Raw genomic sequence first — 21,414 nt, 5'->3', positions numbered from 1 at the left:
ATGGCATGAAACTCGATAGGAGAAGGTGTATTTCAAATCTTTCAATTGGAGAACCAAACCAAGAAGTCATATATGGGAGAAGCGGATTAAGTAAAATAATTTATTGATATTTTCAATTAATTGAACTATAGTACTTTTTATAATAAAAATTTCATAATTATATTACTAAAAGGTACTCTATCTGTCCTAATTTATGTGACATAATTTGACAAGACATGAAATTTAAAAAAGAAAGGAAAGATCTTTAAAACTTGTGGTCTAAAACAAATCATAAATATTTGTGTGGATTTAAATCATTTCATTAAAGGTAAAGGGAAGTTTCATATTAAATGATTTCTAAACATAAAAATATATCATTCTTTTTTAAACAGACTAAAAAGAAAAGTTTAGTACTATTTTTTGTGTCTAGCACGGGCTTTCATCCATGTAGTTAATGTAGAACATATACTTGTGCTGATCGAGTCCCCTATTGCTAGGATAATGTATTGTTAACCAATTTATATTTTTAAGAATCAACTGTATGTTATTAGATATTTCGAAACCTAAAATTCCAACTCATATTACTCCAAGATTTAAATTAGCCAACTACGGAAGCGAGATCCATTATTTTAGGTGCCGTTTGGCCATAAAAATTATTCACTTTTTTCCAAATTTTTGTTTCACTTTTTTCACTTTTGAATGTTTGGCCATAAATATTCCGAATACAACTTAATAAGAAAATTCAAAAAACTTATTTTTAAAAAAAAAATTCACTTTTTTACAACTACATTTCACCAAAAACAACAATTTCAAAAACTATAGCCAAATACAACTCCAACTTCAAAAATTCTAAAAAAAGTGAATTTGTTTTTAGTATCCATGGCCAAACGCCTACTTAAATTCAAGCACAAAGCATTTGAGCTCACAACAAGAATTTGAGAGCTCACAAAAATCTTGAAACTTTGATCTTTGGAAAGTTTATAGCTATTTTTCCTTCAACCCGATTACTTCAGTAAAATTTCAAGGAAAATAACTTTCGACTAAACAAGATTCCAAATTTTATTATCATTTATCATTCTACTCGACCAAATTTAAACTAGTCTGCTTAATAACCGTAACCTTCATCTATGCAAAGTGGAAATAACATCCACATGTAAAAAACAAAAAAAGGGAAAGAAATAGAAAACGGCAAATGAGAAAAAGACAAGAACATTCAGAAACATACAAACCGTTTCATCCTCCGGTTATATTTGGAGTAATAGCCACAACCACGTAAAACAAAGGTTTTGTTGATGAAACAACTTCCTCGACCACAGATGTGCAATATCTGGATATCAGTGGATATTCTTTATTTTCAAAAACTAAAAACAGGTAAAAGACCAGTTTCAGTCATCTCAAGGACATTTATATTTACATCCAACTAAAGGCCTCAACCATGTATCAGGTGGATATGGCTAAAAGCATCACTATCACTATAGAATCGATTGGAAGATTTATTTTAAAAAAAAAAAAAACACACACACACACACCAAAAAAAAACACACACAAAAAAAAAAAAGAAAAAAAAAGGAGCAATGTGTACAGCCAAGGGCACCCATCTTTGAGCATGTACACTCAGTAAAGGTCCCTGTAAGGAACTTCACAAATTCGACTAATGTTTTCCATGATCAACTATATCATGACTCACCTCCAGGAAGAGAGTTAGCTGAAGCAAATGGTGAAAAGCTTGTAATTGATTCACTGTGATGCAGTGGGTTAGGATATCGACTTGTTGATCCAATATAGCCCGACGAGGGATTGCCAGGACTAGGCATGTATGCAGACCCGTATCTTGAATTAAGAGGTGACAGAGAAGGATAACCCAGTGAGTTAGATGAAATTAAGTAAGCCGCACGAGATCTTTGGGAAGATGCATTTTGAAGGTCGAGTGAACTTCGGCTTATAGAAAGATGAGGTGAGTGGTGGTAGGACCAAAGGGAATGCTGGTTATGAGAGCTCGAGAGTGATTGAGGACGAGAAACTGAAGGCGATCGAGATGCTCCGGTGCCTATATGTATCACTGATGATGATGCTAATGATGACCTTAGAGATGACACTGAAGATACAGATCGAAGACTAGAAGAAAGCAATGGTGTAGATTCTGATGCTGGTGGTTCACCAGTGCTGGTCCTTGCATCCCGTTTGCAGACAGGGCAAAAGGTTCTCCATGATGTCAGCCAAGCATCAACACACATAGCGTGAAATTCTGCAAAGTTTCCATAAGACATGTTAATAACTGAAAAAAATGCCAAGTGCTCCAGCACAAACAAATTCTGAATGTCAACATGTATGTATGAAGTGTATCAACAAATACTGCACTGGTAACATGATACAGCAGCTGGGGACAAGGAAAATATTCCAATAATATGATGCTTGGAACCATAATTTCTAGTTTTCTCCATAGTTCACCACCAACGGAAGAGGATCCCCTCCAGTACCTATTACCTCCAGTTGCTCCAGTTACCTTATTGATTTCTGACACATGTCGCTAATTAAATCTAACGGATCAAATCAGTTCCCCTCTCTCAATCACTTTACACACACCAAGGCCCCTTCTTCATCTCTTCTCATAATTTTACTGAAGCAAGAACCAAATTCAGCCACTATTACAGCCATCAATGGCAAGTTCTATATACCACATGTCTCGGTTGATTTCAGTCTTTCTAGAACAAAATTCTCCTCTTTACATGAACAAAATCCATAGTGATCTCAGCTTAGTATGTGCACAAATCCTCTATGTTCTTCTACTCTCATTTTCATACATTCTTAGAACACCAAATCCACCCAGTTTGGTTTGAGAAAGCATTGAAACAGTTGATGAGCTCGCCGGAAAATCAAAATAATATCTTCTTGAGCCGATTTCATCAACTACTGTTGGAATATCTTAAATAAATACGCTATAGTAAAAATATTAGAAAAAAGAATGAAGGAAAAGTTTTGCTACATAGTAATAGGAATTGAAGACAAATGGCACTTAAAAGATTAGAAATGGGTCGATTAATTCTACGACTGGATATGGAGAAGAGATGATGAGGGGGCTTGGTGTGTGAAGAGATTCAGAGCGGGAAACTAATTTGATCCGTGAGATTTAATTGGTGACACGTGTCAAAAATCAACAAGGGTACTGGAGCAACTGGAGGAAATAGGTGCTTGAGGGGATCCTCTTTCACCACCAACAAGGAAACAAGTTTTCAGAAATGAAATAATCTCAAGAAATCAGGTATAAACTGTAGTTATAACCGTTCTGCTACTTTAGAAAGGGTATAAGTTAAGATGCAAGAAGCATATGCACACGGTGATGAATGATACTCTTCCCTGCATCATGATAACAAGCTGGAGCTATACAACTATGATGACAGGCTTGTGGGACCCAGCAAATGGAAATCAAGAATTAGTTAGATGGAATTGTGGAACAGGAATGGAGGCCTAGAAACGTACAGGAGTATTATGAAAGGCAGGAAGATTTCAATGGCTTAGTTATCTATAGGGTAGGGAATGGAAGTAGAGTCAACTTTTGGGATCAACAGTGGTGTGGAGAGATTATATGGGGACAACCTTCCCCAACTTATTTAGAGTTTCGTGCCAGAAAGAGACGAAGGTACAACAGATTCAGGTGGCTCAAGAGGGGGGAGTTCACTGTCTGGAATTTACAAGATTGGTAGATGGATGAATTCCAAAGGCTGATGGAAATGCTCTACAAACAGAATATCACCTCACTGGTGAGTAACTATGGAGGTGGGTGGCAAGAAGTGAAGGTGCATTTTCAGTAAAGTCATAAGCTTTTGGTGGGAGCGGAGTTAAGTTTCCTTAGTGATGACACTAACATAGATTCATGTTTAAGACGATACATTAGTGTATGCTCCCAATGGAGGAATAGCCTAAATGAAATGGTGCATTCATCACCTTCAACATAATTAATAACAAATAATAGAACAACTTGAAAAGTAAGTAACCTCGGATAACTTACTGTGCCGGCATGGAAGAATTCTAATCTTATCTCCCACACTATAATCTTCAAGGCATATAGCACATGTTACTGATGTAGAATTATCCTCCACAACTGATGTAAATATCAAACTTGGCATAGCTTTCACCAAGCGGCTACTAATCCCATGAAATTCACGAACACGAGAAGCTCGGGGCCATTCTCTTCGTACATGATGTCGGCGAACAAAGAAACACATTGCGAGCACGGCCGACATAGCAAGTAATGAAATGAACGACGTAGCCATGATTGACCAAGCTGAGTTTTCCAAGCTTGGGATTATCCATACTTCCATATCAGTGTCACCAGCATACTTTTTGAGTGTTTCTCCAGAAGCTTTTGAAACGAACACTGCAAGTATCTTCACACCAGTAGAGGTTCCTGCCACTGTATCATGTGTCTGGTTAAACCTTTGGTTGTTAAAAATCAACAGTTATAGCTTAAAACATTCAAAAGCAAGACAAGAAGTTGTTTTTTGAATCTGACGAAAGTTTTTTGAGTTCTCTGTTTTATTTCCTTGTAGAAGGGGGATGGGCAAAGGTAATCTGCTAGTTCATCAGTTCTATGATATAAACATTTCAGATGCACCATGACATAACGAATGTGAGAAAAGCTTGGCAAGGATTTCAAGTTTCTTTTTTTAGGTTATTTAATTTTCAATCCAAGGGTATTTAATTGGTTTCATACAAGTCTTGCCACAACTGGTTTTCCTAATAATCATCTAAAAGTCATAAGCAGGTATTTAGTACACCTCAGTGGCCATAATGCCAATGAACAAAATAGAATAAGTAAAAAGCTGGGAGTTCAAATGCATCACATAATAAAAGACTAAAGGAGATCTTAACAGCTGGGTAATAATCTTCAGTTCCAAATTGGAGTTGGCGAAATATCTTTTGAAATTTCCTTCGTATGGATCAATCCCTCTTCACCAAATTGAACCAACCAACCCTTATCTTTTTCATCCTATAAGTCTTTATGAATAACTAGTTAGGGAATGAAGCATAGTTTGGTTGATCACTTGACAGTTTAGAAGTTTCTACCACCAAACATAATAACTTAGAACAGACTAAATGAATAATATAAAAAGAAATAAACTGTACAATGGAAGAGTTCATTACTTGCAATTATATCACCATATGCATTGTCATAGATAATGGCTGCTTTAAAACCTGCAGCTTGTGCTTTTCTAACTTTATCCTCGAAGCTACATTCACCCCTCATTATCAGCACAAATGGTTCTTTTGTAAAGTTATTAGTTGGTTCAATCTTGTTAGTCAAGGTTTTGCAGGCATCCAAAGGCTCTGCCACATACAACGTCCCACATTTACCTGAACTTTTCGCTGAGGGAGCTGAAATTAGAAGCAGGTCGAGTTAGTAAATTACCAGAAACGAAGCCCGGAAGAAATCATACCAACAGAAAATGCATAGAACTTTGCTATATCTACAACACTTAGCATTTTCAGCTAAAACAGAAACACCGTCATCACTAAACCTCATAAGTCAAATACAATGATCCAAACCCATGACCAACAACACCAACAACATACCCAGTGTACTCCCACAACTGGGATCCAGGGAAGGTAGAGTGCACGCAGACCTTAACCTTACCTCCTGGAGGTAGAGAGGCTGTTTCCGAAAGACATGGCGACTAATAAGGAAAGCAGTACAGACTACAGAGCATTCAGAAAACAGTAACATCTAACAACAGCGAAATAGTGTGACAACAGAAACACAATAAACAATAGATGATAACAGATATCCAAAGCAAGAAACTACATGATAAGGCTACTACTATGACAGACAAGGTGCTCCAGAGTTCAGACTACCACCAAGCCTAATCCCGCCAAAAAGTGAGACAATGTAATATTTTGCAGCTGTGAATGCAAGCTATTAATACAACATTTATACATGTTCTCATGATGCAAGTAAAATTCCCTTGAAGATTCCAACTGAAAAATAAGAACTTGCAAAATATGAGAGATCAAATTTCCAAGATTTAAACTTTATCCCCCCCCCCCCCCCCCAAAAAAAAAGATCAATTCAAGAAGCTTATGAAACATAAATTAAACAAAAACCCAATTCACATTATTAATCAAAAAGCACCAAACGACACATTGCATTACAAAACTCCCACCAACTATAATCCAAACAAGAAAAAGATTTAAACTTCAAAAAACAGAATAAAAGAGCAGTCTTTGTGGGGAAACAAGATCAACTCACCAAAATTAGCTTCAATATCTTCAAACATAAATTAAATCCAAACAAGAAAAATGGTTCTTTCCTCCCACCAATTATAATCCAAACAAGAAAAAGATTATTAAAAAAACAAAAAAAAAGCAGTCTTTGGGGGGAAACAAAATCAACTCACAAAAATTAGCTTCAATATCTTCAAAAGACAAAGTATGGTTCTTTCCTCCCACCAATTATAATCCAAACAAGAAAAAGATTTAAACTTAAAAAAACAGAATAAAAAAGCAGTCTTTGGGGGGAAACAAGATCAACTCACCAAAATTAGCTTCAATATCTTCAAAAGACAAAGTATGGTTCTTTCCTCCCACAAATTACAATCCAAACAAGAAAAAGATTTAAACTTCAAAAAACAGAATAAAAAAAGCAGTCTTTTGGGGGGAAAGAAGATCAACTCACCAAAATTAGCTTCAATATCTTCAAAAGACAAAGTATGGTTCTTTCCTATCAAAATAACACTTCCAATAGCTCCATAACCCATCAAATACGCACAACTCATCAACAAAAACACCCACAAATTCAACATCCCAATTCCCAAAAAAAAAAAAAAAAAAAAAAAAAAAAAGAAAGAAAGAAAACTATAAAACACTCAAAACCCTACAACCCCTTTTGTCAATTTTCAAGAAAATCCAAAAAAAAAAAAAAAAAAAAAAAAAACTCAGAATGTTGAGAGAATAATAACATCAGCTTCCATAGAAATTGACTTGTGATTACAAGGCTTTATGGATTTAAAATCTTTTAGAATTTTCCTTGTTGGTGTAGCTAAAGATGAGAAATTGTTGGAAGGAATTGTAAATCTAAAAGGATAGAAAATCAACATTTTCGGTATATGTATCTGTTTTGTGTTATCTAAATAAATCTGTAAAGATTGTCTTTTTGCATGTTTTAAGCTTAAAAAAGAAAGACCCGAAACTAAAAAGAAACTAAGAAAAGGGAAATTGATAAGGAACCTTAAAAAAAAAAATGGATGAAGAAAGAAAGAAAAAGGATATTTTTGCAAGTTGCAAAAGCCAGAGAGGAAAATGATTTTTAATAATGTAATTGTATGTACAAAGAGAAATGACAAAAATGATCTTGAACATTTTCTTGAAATACAGCTTTTATCCTAATATTATTTTAAGAATATTACATTCAGCAAAGATTTAGTGAAGTAGGATTTTTACGAAGTATAAAGAATTATTACTATAATATATATAGAAGTCAATTCTTCTATAAAAATATTATCAAATATGAATACATTTTTAATGTTTTTTTTTTTGAGTGTTTGTAATGATTTTGATCCAAATAACTTATTTGTTAGTTGAAATATATAAATCTTGACAATGATCATTCACATTGCCTAACCAACGAAGATTATATAGGTTATGGCGGAGCGATAAGTATTATTTTATACTTAATTAGAGATTTCGAATACAAGCTTCAATTATGAAATCGCGCATACAAATTTAATCGTTGGCCTAGAATGTAAAATATCAGCCTTGTGAGGTGTTAGAGGTGTTAGCACCAATTGTAAAATATACAAAAACAAACATAAAAAAGGAAATATGAGAGAATATCTTTTGTAGATAATAATATTCCAATATGGATGTACAGCATTACAAGTTTACAACTATCCTACACCGCCAAAGGTTTATTGGATCAGCCCAATCTGAACTGTCTTTAGCTTATTTGCATGACAAATAGGAGTGGTTGGTGATATGAATTCATTGTGTATGGACAAGTTGAGGGGGTGATTTAGATGTATAAAAATGATTAAATAGACGAGTTTAGGACAAGTTGATACTGTGGTCCCCTTTAAAATGTACGAAATCATGCTGATGTTGATTTTGATTTTGTTTTTTCCAATCTTGTTATCGACTATATTAGGAAAAGGAGTAGTCAACTCAACTTCTTTTTTGGTAACAAACGTATCCGACCAATTTTCGTAACAAACGTATCCAAATCAATTTGGGAGACAATTTAGGGTGTGTTCGGTATATAGAAAAATGATTTGCACGAAAAATGTTTTCATGAAAAATGTGATTGGAGTGGTGGGAATAGTTGGGGTTTGGTGATTGAAGATGGTGGGTGGAATGCAGTAGCAGAGTCAGAAATTTGACTAAAAGTATTCAAACTTATAAAATAAATAATTTTTTAATGAGTGAGTGCATCAAAAAATTTAAATCTAATAGTATTTGGCTTTGCCACTTCGCAATGCAATTTTTCTTCATAGCGTATATAATTCATCATTAAATTTGAAATTTATTTGGATTTTCACTGGAAAATTACAATTGAGCAAAGAAAATCATTACGCACAAGTAAAGCCAAAAAGTTGAAAGGTTTAAAAGAAAATAGAAAAAGAAACAGAAAGGAACGAACCAGAAAACCATCTTCCACAGCTTTTGACGTGACAAGTAGAGACGATGAGATTTTAAATAGACTTTTTGAAATAACTAAATAGAAAATAAAACGGACCTTATTTTTATATAAAATTACTAATTGAGATTAATAAACTAGAAATAATGTTTTTATAAATTTATTTGAGATTCTTTCAGGAATACACACATAAATATTAATGATACATATTAATAAAATCACAAATAGAACTACCTTTTTAATCATAGAAGACTAATATTAATTTAAAAAAAAATATTATTACTACTTAAAAGAAAGAAAGTAAAGAGGGTATTGTGGCCGAAAATATTTGCCTTTGACATGAGTCCTTTTTGACGACATCGATAGTACTGGTCATGTGTTTTAAATTCAAAATATGTATGAAATTGCTCTAGCGCGGATTTGAACCTGCACGCCAGACCAAAATTCAACCACCTTTCTTACAACCTTTACCAAAATTCAACAACCTTTACCATGAGTCCTTTCAGTTGTTTTTTGTAACATATAACCAATAAAAACAATATTTTACCTATAATCCTGATATAATTTTCAGGCGAAGGGTGTTCAATTGACCACCCTTCGTGTAAGGTAGCTCCCTCCCTGGTGGAATATCACTTGTAGACTTGTTTTGCCTACTTTTATTAGGAAAGTCATTTTCTCCATTTTTGAGGAACTTGTTTCTTAAAAAAAATATTTGCCACAATTTTTAATCAAATGAACATGAGAAAATTGGAAAACAGAAAATGTTTTCCTCCATGCCGAACACACCCTTAGTATTCTTATATCAATTTGTGTGACGATTTAATATTTTTTTGTAGGACTTCTCCATAAACGATCATTTAAAAAATTAAAACATATGAGAAGATGGTATGGAGGGATGGAATGTAAATTGTAATTGATGGATATGTCATTTTAGTAACTGGACGAGAATCTAAGCAATATGATAAAAAGAATTCTACAATATGAGAACGTTTCAAGTCATAGAAGGAGCATACCATATCGCTTTGAGGGTTGAAAGATTTACTGTTTGAGCCAAAAATAAGAAAGTGAAATGAAAGAAGCGAAGTAAGAGTCAAAATATGTCATAGAGAATAACTTATTTATGAGCAAAAGGGGAGGACGAAGTTGCATGAGATTCGATAGAGGAGATAGAACTATTGTTAGGAAAAAATAGCACAATATTGATATTGAACTTGGAATTAAAAAAATAGTAACCAAATTATCACAAACACTGTGTCGTGGCAAGCCACTGCCTTGAAAGCGATTTTCGGCCCGACACCGGTACAAATCGTTCACAGCCGGTCGCTCCCCAAGGTTTCACAGTTCTTCCAGAAACGTGTACTCGTGGCTGGAAGTTGGAGTATTTTGCACAAAATATAATTGCCCAGATTTTTAGAGGAAACAAAAGGATAGAGAAAAAGGATAATTTTTTTGGTGTGTTGACATGTTCTCAAAGGTCTTCAATTTATAGGGAAATGCTAATGCGTAGCATTTACAGACAACACGTTATTACAAAAATCAATACATCAGTTATTGATGTTTAATAACATGAGTTATCGTGAATGAGTTATTCATCAATTCAACGAAAAATGCATTGAAAGATCAGGAGTTTGTCATGAATGAAAGGAATTCATTCATTCAAAGAAGTTACATTACTCCAACAATTAAAGACTTTGCATTAATCTCAACAGTCCCCCACTAATGCAAAGATAAAGATTAAGAACAAATTCTGGGCGAAAGGAAGGAACATGTACTTAAGTGTCAATATCTTTCGATTTGAATTAACACATAGTGAAATGAGGCAACAACTAATATCCACAAAGTGAAGTACTCTTGAACTGAATGGACATAAGTTGAGACCCCTATAGCACATACGATATCCCTAATTTTGTGCAACCTCCGCGATACTAACAAAGTGCTTTTATGGTCATGCACACACCTTGGGTCTCATGAGTGCTCCAGAAAGACAGCCCAAGTCTTTCATAAAAGGCGACCATGCCTTTACACTCACATAGGTGATTCCATCAAGTCTATCTCAACATAGACCACCTTAAGGCTATGGAATCATTAAGAGCAAAATAAGCTCAACCTTATAAACACTACCACACGCCATAGGGATAGGAAATATAGTGTATATTGGCGGCCCATATGGCTTTGTTTGACCACAAACGGGTATCCACCATATTACCTCAATCAATGGGCTTTAGTCCCATCCCCCTCGACGTATCAAGGATCATTTTCCTTGCTAAATCCTTGGTTAAAGGATCCGCCAAATTTCTTTCGGACCTTACATATTCTAAGGAAATAACACCATGTTTCAGCAAATGTTTAACTACACTATGTCTGAGGCAAATATGTCTTCTTTTTCTATTGTAAACACTATTCTTGGCAATCCCAATTGTTGCCTGTAAGTCACAATGTAAAGAGACTGGTGTAGCTTGTCTTCCCCACAACGGGACATCTGCCAAAAGGTTTCTCAACCACTCAGCTTCTTGCCCTGCCAACTCGAGAGCAATGAATTTATATTCCATGGTAGAACGTGCTATACAAGTCTGTTTGGAAGACTTCCATGAAATAGCACCTGCACCCAAAGTAAAAACATAGCCACTTGTGGAGCTAACTTCATCATTGTCAGTTACCCAGTTTGCATCACAAAAACCTTCTAAAATAGCAGGAAATTTATTAAAATGCAAACACCAATCCATAGTACCTCTCAAATACCTTAGCAAACGATGAAGAGCATTCCAGTGTTCACTACTAGGGTTATGAGTATATCTACTTAATCTGCTAACAGCATAAGCTATATCAGGCCGAGTATAGTTCATTAGAAACATTACACTCCCAATTATTTTAGCATATTCAGTTTGAGAAACACTAGATTCTTTATTCTATCTCAAGTGTATGCTAGTATCCTAAGGAGTTCTCATTGGCACAACATCAAAACAATCAAACTTTTTCAACATCTTTTCAATATAGTGAGACTGACACAAAGAAAAGCCATTAATAGTTCTTTTGATTTTAATCCCTAAAATCACATTCACTTCTCCAAGGTCTTTCATTTCAAACTTAGAAGATAAAAAGTTCTTAGTCTCATTAACAACATTCACATTAGGGCCAAAGATTAACATGTCATCCACATATAAACATATAATTACACAATCTGATCCTATCATTTTGGAATAAACACAGGTATCAGATGCATTAACAACAAATCCATTATTCACTAATGTGACATTAAACTTCTCATACCATTTTTAGGTGCCTGCTTTAGCCCATATAAAGACTTCCTCAATTTACATACTTTATTTTTCTGTCTTGGGATCACAAAACCCTCAGGTTGAATCATGTAGACCTCTTCCTGTAAATCACCATTTAGAAATACCGTTTGACATCCATTTGGTGTACCACTAAACTATGAATAGCGGCTAAAGCAATAAGAGTCCTAATAGTTGCTATTTTGGTTACAGGAGAATAAGTATCAAAGTAATCAACACCTTTCTTTTGGTTAAAACCCCTAACCACAGGTCTAGCCCTATATTTATCAATTGTACCATCAGGTCTCAATTTCTTCTTAAATATCCACTTGCTACTTATGGGTTTACAACCTTTAGGCAAATCATACAAGTCCCAAGTGTGATTAGATACTATAGAGTCTAATTCACTTTGAATAGCTTCTTTTCAAAACATAGCATCTATTGACTTCATTGCTTCATCATAAGTCCTAGGGTATTCTTCTATTAGGTAGATAGACACTAATTCATCATTTACAACATCAATATCAAAATTTTCGGTCAAAAAAGCCGTAATAAAATTTGGACCAAAGCTAGTCTCAATTCTGCGTCTTTTACTCCTCCTAAGTTCAATTTCATGCTCATTATCAACGATATTAGAAGAAGGAACACCATGAGAATTAACAGACATAGATGTAGAAACATTATTTTTCACATCACTAGGCATATCATTTTTAAAAGAAAAAACATGCTCAAAAAATTCTGCATCTCTAGATTCACAAATAGAATAATCATTTAAAGACATAAACCTATATGCAACACTATTTTGAGCATAACCAATAAAGACAGTGTAAATAGTCTTGAAACCTATATTTACACGTTTAAAATCAGGCAGACCAACTTTAGCCAAACACCCCCATACTTTCAGAAATTTCAAGTTAGGGGCGAACCCTTTCCACAACTCATAGGGAGTCTTGTCCAACTTCTTATGAGGGACTCTATTAAGAATATAGCATGCAGACAAGACAGCTTCACCCCACATGTTGTCAGATAAACCCGAACTCAAAAGCATAGAATTCATCATTTCCTTAAGAGTTTGATTTTTCCGTTCGGCTACACCATTTTGTTGGGGAGTATAAGGAGCACTAACCTCATGTATAATATCATTTTGTTGGGGAGTATAAGGAGCACTAACCTCATGTATAATACCAATTTTCTCACAAAAATGCTGTAGAGTATTAGTACTATATTCACCGTCCCTATCAGATCTTAGTCTCTTGATTTTTCTGTCTAATTGATTTTCTACTTCTGCTTTGAATTTCAAAAACATGCTTTCAGCCTCATCTTTAGACTTAAGAAGATATACCAAAGTGTACCTAGAAAAATCATCAACAAAAGTAATATAATATTTCTTTCCACCTTTACTAATAGTATTCTTGAAATCGGCTAAATCCGAATGTACTAAAAGCAATTCTGTTTTTCTACTAGTAATAGGTTTAAATGGTTTCTTGGCATGTTTTGCTTCTACACACACAGAACATTTAGAAAAATCATCATTATTTATCACAGGGATTTACTCCATTTTTCTAAGTCTTTTAATAGAAGCAATATTAACATGACCTAGTCTACCATGCCACAAATTAATAGACTCAGCAATATAAGCAGAATTGGAAACACTTGCATTATTGACAATCTCTTGAACAATGTTCAGTACAAATAAACCCCCACTAAGATTTCCCTTCCCAACAAAGTCTCCTTCACGAGAAATAATTATTTTATCAGCTTCAAAAATAAGTTTAAGGCCTGCTTTATTGAGAAGTGCTCCAGAAACTAAGTTTCTACGGAGGGAGGAAACGTACAAAACATTGTTCAAGGCTAATGTTTTTCCAGAAGTTAACTTAAGAAGGATTTTTCCTTTACCCATAACTCCAGCAGTAGTGAAGTTACCCATGTAGACACATTCGCCATCAATGGACTCCTCAAAGTCATGGAACAATTCCTTGTTGGCACAGAAATGCCTTGAAGCGCCTGTGTCCAGCACCCAGTCTGTCTTGTTAGCCACCAGGTTAGCCTCGACGACTACGGCGAAGAATCACTTCATTACTCTCAGCAAGATGAGCTTGGACATCACCTTGTCCTCCCTGCTTCGAGTTTTGCCCTTGTCTTAGATGGCATTGGGCAGCCCTATGACCAAGTTTCCCACAGACAAAACAAGGTCCTTTTGATTTTTGGATTTGGCTCTCCGACTTGTTGAAGTGGTTCTTCTTCTTCACATGTTCTTTTTTCAGGACTTTCTTCTGTTTGCCTTTGAACCTGTCTTTCACAATAGTACCAGAAGATTCCACAAGATTAGCTTTAGAATAATTAAGAGAAAGAGCTTCCATTTTATCTTTGAGACGGTTTGCCTCCTCAGTCCTCATGTGACTGATCAGTTCCTAGAGAGTTAAATTCTTTTTCTTATGCTTTAATTGGTTTCTATAATCACTCCATGATGGTGGAAATTTTTCAAGAGAACATTGGCCTGAAAAATCTCACACATTTTCATGCCTTCGTTGAGAACATCAGCAATCAAGTTCTCGTACTCGTGAACCTGTTCCATGATTGGCTTATTATCAACCATCTGAAATTTAATCCACTGCCCAACAACGTACTTTTTCTTCCCTGCATCGTCAGCACCATATTTGTTTTCCAAATTGTCCCATATTTCCTTGGCACATTTATAAGTAACAAATAAATCAAATAAAGGATTAGTCATATGGTTCAAAGAAATGCCCTCTAAAAGTTTTGTTATCTTTTTCAAACTTCTTTTTAGTTGCATCATCAACAACCATAGCGTTGCTAGAACCGTAGTAGCGTTAGCAACATCAACAACAAAGCAGTTAGAACCAAAAGTAGGAGGTTCGTTAAACAACACATAATCAACTTCTAATTGTTCAAAGAAAATGAGAAGTTTCTGTGACCAACGTTTAAAATTATTTCCGTCCAAAGGCTCGAGCTTTGACAGATCAGGAAGAGTTTTGTTCAAGGAAATAGCCATTTGTTCAATATTGTATGTGGAAAATCGTTTTCAAATTGTTAGGAAAAAATAGCACAATATTGATATTGAACTTGGAATTAAAAAAAATAGTAACCAAATTATCACAAACACTGTGTCGTGGCAAGCCACTGCCTTGAAAGCGATTTTCGGCCCGACACCGGTACAAATCGTTCACAGCCGGTCGCTCCCCAAGGTTTCACGCTTCTTCCGTAAACGTGTACTCGTGGCTGGAAGTTGGAGTATTTTGCACAAAATATAATTGCCCAGATTTTTAGAGGAAACAAAAGGATAGAGAAAAAGGATAATTTTTTTGGTGTGTTGACATGTTCTTAAAGGTCTTCAATTTAAGGGAAATGCTAATGCGTAGCATTTACAGACAACATGTTATTACAAAAATCAATACATCAGTTATTAATGTTTAATAACATGAGTTATCGTGACTGAGTTATTCATCAATTCAACGAAAAAAGCATTGAAAGATCAGGAGTTTGTCATGAATGGAAGGAATTCAATCATTCAAAGAAGTTACATTACTCCACCAATTAAAGACTTTGCAGTAATCTCAACAGTAAACATGACCAGCAGAAGCCTCAACAGAGGAGGGGAAACAGATAATTGATCTAATACATTACACACTATGATGCCAATAGCACAAATAAAAATAGACTGAATATGTGAAGAATATGATTCTGAACATGAGGACTTCAAAAAGGACATATGTATTATATGTAGTTAGGCAATGGCAACGCCACATAACCTCAAGGATATTGAACATCCTTCGCGAGATATCGACTTATTTTAGTGAGATATTGACTTCGCTATAACATTTAGATTTAGACACTACAATTCATCTCATATTTTCATCATACATAAACAACTGCTGTTACTTGACCGGGTAACGTATTTTTACCAAAAGTAAAAGAACAATTTTAATATTCTAAATACATTATAAGAAGTAGACCGGCTGTGTTATGGGATTTAGCTAAAAATTCCAATAATCTGAGGGAAAAAAACGTAAGAATCCAATAATATAAAAATATTTACATTCTCTTAGCAGGTAAATACAATAAATATTCAATGGCAAGTAAAGAATTATAACAGATTGCTAAATATAAGGAAATCATCCTGACATAAATCACATCAACAATACCCATTACATTATCTCCTATTTTTTAACTCATAAGCATTTTCTATAATTGTTTAATATACGTTTCCCCTTTCTTCTTCCTCCCTAGTCTATTATTGGCAGCATTTTATTTTCCTTTTCTACTTCCGTGGTCTAGATATACTGTTCATTCATGTAATAAAATCATAGTTTTGATTCAACATGATGGGAAAAGGGTAGTATAATAAAACTATTATACATAAAATTTCATTAGTTTAGTTTTCTTACATCTTATAATATATTTAATATACCTAATATAATATTATTATGCCTTTATAATAAGTTTATATACCTCGTATAATTTTATTATACATTTAAAATAAGTTTATATACCTCGTATAATAAACTTAATATACCTTGTATAATTTTCTGTGAAATAAATATGCAATCCCTCATATAATAATTATCTTGTAGATAAGTTGTTTTGAAATATATTTGCTGGATACCTTTTCTAACAGTTGTTTCTTTTTAAAAAGAAAATTAATGAGTCTTTTTATAACGTAAGTGACATGTATATTACATAATGTGTCGTATAAGGTTAGCATTGTGCAAATCTTCAAACATACGCGGCAACTAGAAAAATTGGAAATGAACGAGGAGATAACTAATAGCAGATTGGGGGTGTATTGGGTGAAAAAGAGAGAGAATTGAGAAGTAGATGTTTATCACTTTACGAACATAGATAAAGATAATGATTACAATGAGGGTTTATAAAATAAAAAACATAAAAAATGATAACAAAGCTGTTGAAACAATTTAGGGGGATATTTTTGTTTGCCATTTTCTTAAATATGTCATAAAGATAATAAAATTTGCTATTTGTGAAGAACTTTAAAAGAAAATTTACAGCCCATAACCAGCTCTAAGATTTATTTATTAGTAATAGCTACTTTTTTTAAAAATTATTTTTGGTAGCTTAATTATTCTGTCAAATTACCATCCATAACTTGTTTTTGTAACTACAGTGTATTTTCCTAAAAATAAGATACCTCTCTCTAGAGGTGGGCATTCGGGATCCGGTTCGGTATTTTCAAAGTTGGTCACCTTGTTTGCCATTCGCCACGTAATTCGATTTTCGGTAATGAAAGTAGACGTCTCTTCAAATACCGAACCGAAAAAGTTTGATTCGGTTGGCCGATTTTTGTAATCAAAATTCGGTATATATAAATTTCTTCGTACGGTATTCTTCGATTTACTCTCTTCAAGAAAGCAAATATTAATAATAAGATATTATCATTTACTTTCCATGAATGCAAACCCATCTTTCACATATTGCGTATTTGAAATTAGGTGACAAACTAATGGAATTGCAAAATATTTGGGCAGCTAAACATTATGTGTGCTATATAATTTTTTTAGGAAAGCAAAAAAAAAAAATCTGAAAAGAAAAGAATAGAGAGAAATATTTATGGTTCATAGCTCCGGAAAAAGCAAATGAATATAATTCTAAATGTCCATCTCTTTCATATTTAAATTGAAGAAGTACAGTTTTGGGATACAGAACAAAGGGAAAAAAGAAGTGAAGAAGAGCAAGGGAATAGAGGAAAAAGATGAAGAAACCCCCGTAGTATTATACGTTTACAATCTTCACGCATCTAAATACCGAATACCAGATGTGTCGGACTAATAGCGAAACCGAACCCAATCCCGAATACCATAATTTTAAATTTTTACTCCCGAATACCGTACCGAATACCGCCTTATTAAATACCGAATTACCGAAATAATCGGTTTTCAAAATTCGAGATTTGGTAATTTATGCCCAAATACCTACCTCTCTCCCACTTACCCACAATCTCTTCTTTTTTTTTCCAAATATTTTTCTCTCACATCTTCAATTCACAACCATAATTTACTCCCATTATTCTTCACCACAATTAGCATGATTTCTTCTTCTTCCTTATCAGCTATCCAATCTCTACAGGTAACTATTTTTCGTTATGTTATTGATTGTATTTCGCTTCAATTGTTCATAAATTTCAACGTCTTTACCTTCACTTTTCATTTAATTTTTTTTTTTAAAAAAATATTTTAGACCATTGTTAGAGTATCTTTAACAAGCTCTAACTCTCCATTTTAATGGCGGATATTGACACTCTAAGCAAAAATACACCAAAGGGCAACAAGAAAAGTAGAGGATCTCCTCGACCAATGGCCGAAGCTGAATCCCATAATAATTCGTTTGCTAAATCTCCGTGGATACGCCGAAATAAGAGGAAAATCCTTCTTATGTTTGCTAATCATATGGGAAGTTGTTTATCTTACGAGTGATAAAGAATAGTATTGATTATAGCGAAGATGATATTCGTGGCATCATCTAGGAGCAAGAGAATAGGTTATTGTTGTAGAAACACTATTGATGATAGTTGTGGAGCTTCATGCCCACCAAGTATTTGATAAAATATTTCAAGATATTTCGTTGTATCTTTGTGTATCAACAAACAAGATATCTAATTTTTCAAGATATTTCATTTTATTATTTCGCCGTATTTAAATGTATTTATCTTTTTTTTTGGTGTCACTTATTTTTATTCCACCTTGTTTTCCCGATTTTTGTATTTCGCTGTATTTCAATGTATTTCTGCATTTTGTATGTCTAATTTATGAAATAGTTTCTGATATATTTCATTATATTCCATTGTATATACGCATACTATAACTTTATATTTCTTAAACAACCAACCATATTTCATTGTATTCCAATGTATATTTTTTTATATTTGAAAGTTTTCAGATCTTTAGTGATTTTTGAATTCAAAAAGTTTTGATTGTGATAAAAGTTGAGAGAGATTTGTGAGCTGTTATGGAATGCGTGAAATATGGTTTATTTAATTTAACTTACCATTTAAAAAGAAAAAGAAGAATCTATTCCAAAAATATAGCCTATTTTTACTCAACCCGATTTTGTATTTCCGTTTATTTTACCGTATTTCAAAAAATCTGCTCCATAAAAAATTCTCGTTCCGATTTCACTCGGAGCGCGTTTCCACCGTTCACTATATTTCTATATTTCAAAAAAGGCTCAAATACACGCGTTTTTAAAGAAAAAGTAGCTACGCTTGGTAATTTTGCATTTTATAGTTATATCTAGTTGGAAGACAATAAAAGATAGCTATTTATGTAATTTTTACAACTTTAAAAGTAGTGCTAATTATGTGCCCAAATATAAAAGCATGACATAGGATATTATTTTCTCATAATCTGATCCAACAAAGAAGGTACCTCATAGGCTCATACTATTGGGCCAAACATGGCTTAGTCCTTTATTAGCCGAGCGTGTTTGAATTCATGTATAAGGTAGGGGCTGAATTTACAAATAAGTACTTTTCCTTATCCCGTTTTTTGCACGGGATTGTCCTCCTCTTGGGTGATCTGTAAATTTTGTCCTCATTTGTGATTTTTAAATTTTTTTTCACTCATATTTATGGTCTTTAAAAACGTTTTGTCCTTCGTCTGAAATATTCTCGCAAATACTTAAGGATCTGAGTACAAATTCCCATGTTCAGGCATAAAATAATAAAAAAAAAAATCGCAAGGCAAGGCTGGGGGATCCGACATACATACACTCCTTAAGGAAAAAACTAAATCTATGACTTTACCGATAACCAAAAGTCCCCCCATTCGGGGTGTTAATTTTCCTTAAAGCATGAGTTTAGTTATGCTCTTCGACGGGGGCGTACTTTAGTTAAGGCATAATCAAAAGTATGCCCCACAAGGCGGCAACTTTTTCTTAAGGGTATATAAATGACTTTTGATTTTTTAAGGCAAACTTTTAGTTATGCCTTAAGGAAAAGTTTTATCGCCTTAAGGGCATACTTTTGGTTATGTTCTTATGGGACACACTTTTAGTTAAGGCATCAACTAAAAGTATGCCTCATAAATTGCGGAACTTTTTTTAAGGCATAACTAAAAGTTTGCGTCTTGAAAAGTAAAATAAAATAAAAATATACGCTCACGGGAAAGCTCTCCTCCTAGCCGCTTTTTAGTTAAGCATAACTAAAAATCCCGCTCGGGAGGGCGTTGTCCGAGTAACGAAATTCAAACTCTGCCTCGATTTTTTTTTAATTTTTACAGCGGGAATTCTAACCCGAAAAACTCGTGGTTTTAAAACATGACAAAACTTAAAGGAAAAGAGCGCAACACGTTTTTCGAGGGCAAAAATTTAAAGACCACCCCAAAAGATTATTGAATAAAATAGGTGCTTAACTAGAGAAACTTTTGAAAAGAAAAATGGAATGTTTAGTGCTTGGTCCTAGATAGCGCTACTAATGAACTATTCAGCTAGGATGATCACAAACAGATAAAAACGGGGTGCCGCTTACCTTATTGAGTTTAAATGAAAAGCAACTATTGTCATGAAATTTCAAATTTCACATATAAAATTTCAAAAATATTGTGATGTTAGTTTCACGTGAAAAATTATAACTTCATGATATTGACTATTTTTTTAAAGACATGATAAAAAAAAGGCTAGTAAACGTTATTTTTCACATATAAAGTACCTCAATGTTTTGGACCGGTTGTCTCTGGCCCAAATGTGGTCTTTAGATTGGAAAAAGAGAAAAGAACAAGGAATTTTTACTTGGTGTAATTTCTTTTTTAGAGGTAATTATTGATAATAACTACCTTTTAATTTATTTATATTTAGTAGCTACGCTGATTTTGTAAATTACCATTCATAATACACCAAAATACATAAAGTGGTGAAATGAAGTCTATAACTTTATTGGGCTCTCGATTTTCTCAAGGCCTCGCTCCCATTTCGAACTTGGCTTACAATATTTTTTTCTTACATATTTTCCCATAGCATACAATACGATATCCAAATACATTTGTGAAAATACACTCAAATACATTCAAAATACAAGGAGAAGAAGTTTGACAAAATATGTAAGACAAAAGTAATGTTGTCCAGTCGGGTTCGAACGTGGGGAATGATTTTCAACTGAAAGTCTGAAAATACACACAAATACACAAAATACACGCGAAATACACAACATTTGCTTAAAAGTAAGCTACAAATTGTAATTTGAAAAATGGTAGCTACTAATAGTAAAATCTGTTGGGCTAAAACGGCCCAAAGATACTCTTAACATGATGTGATATTGTCGTTGCAGCCAATGCCATGTTAAACCCATCAGTGTTTACCCCAAAGATGCCTCACATCAGTTCATTGGAAAGATCCAACCCTTATTAAGTAGCTCCCTTTTTCTTTCCATTTACCAACGTGGTAAGCCCCAAGTTACGCACACCCAACAATCTTCCCGGGACCAAGTTCCACGTGGCTCATTATCATACCATTCAGTCGAGATTCAACATATCGCGTGCGCGCCATCCACATTTTCGCTCGATTATTTAC

The 21,414-nt window shown here is 33.9% G+C and overlaps 1 protein-coding gene and 1 long non-coding RNA gene across 5 annotated transcripts; one reads left to right on the top strand and one right to left on the bottom strand.

The window, feature by feature from the left end:
• Positions 1-1,313: 1,313 nt before the first annotated feature.
• On the bottom strand, positions 1,314-7,241 carry LOC132052066 (receptor homology region, transmembrane domain- and RING domain-containing protein 2-like). 4 transcript variants are annotated; one of them, XM_059443418.1, is made up of 4 exons: positions 6,965-7,241; positions 5,122-5,352; positions 3,986-4,390; positions 1,314-2,224 (listed from the first exon to the last, which is right to left on the bottom strand). In XM_059443418.1, the coding sequence occupies exons 1-4, from the start codon at positions 7,068-7,070 to the stop codon at positions 1,656-1,658; spliced, it is 1,311 nt and encodes a 436-aa protein (XP_059299401.1). In that variant the 5' UTR covers positions 7,071-7,241; the 3' UTR covers positions 1,314-1,655. The 4 variants fall into 4 exon arrangements, with proteins under 4 accessions (XP_059299401.1, XP_059299400.1, XP_059299403.1 ...); XM_059443417.1 differs by having other exon boundaries at positions 6,650-7,240; XM_059443420.1 differs by lacking the exon at positions 6,965-7,241 and adding an exon at positions 6,372-6,783.
• Positions 5,953-6,828, top strand: LOC132052067 (uncharacterized). Its single transcript, XR_009413935.1, has 2 exons — positions 5,953-6,194; positions 6,341-6,828. It is a non-coding gene; the product is annotated as an uncharacterized LOC132052067 (long non-coding RNA).
• Positions 7,242-21,414: the final 14,173 nt, after the last annotated feature.

The sequence above is a fragment of the Lycium ferocissimum genome, chromosome 4 (assembly GCF_029784015.1).
Source record: "Lycium ferocissimum isolate CSIRO_LF1 chromosome 4, AGI_CSIRO_Lferr_CH_V1, whole genome shotgun sequence".
Lineage (NCBI taxonomy): Eukaryota > Viridiplantae > Streptophyta > Magnoliopsida > Solanales > Solanaceae > Lycium > Lycium ferocissimum.
Note: the sequence above shows the minus strand (reverse complement) of the source record. Positions and strands in the feature narration are given on the sequence as shown.

Excerpts from the sequence above, each read along its gene's own strand:
- LOC132052066 (XM_059443417.1), bottom strand. The coding sequence starts at position 6,776 with ATGTTGAATTTGTGGGTGTTTTTGTTGATGAGTTGTGCGTATTTGATG. Across the intron at positions 4,391-5,121 it reads ATATGGTGATATAATTGCAA|TGGCAGGAACCTCTACTGGT; the intron begins GTAATGAACTCT and ends CACATGATACAG. Across the intron at positions 2,225-3,985 it reads AATTCTTCCATGCCGGCACA|AATTTCACGCTATGTGTGTT; the intron begins GTAAGTTATCCG and ends GAAACTTTGCAG.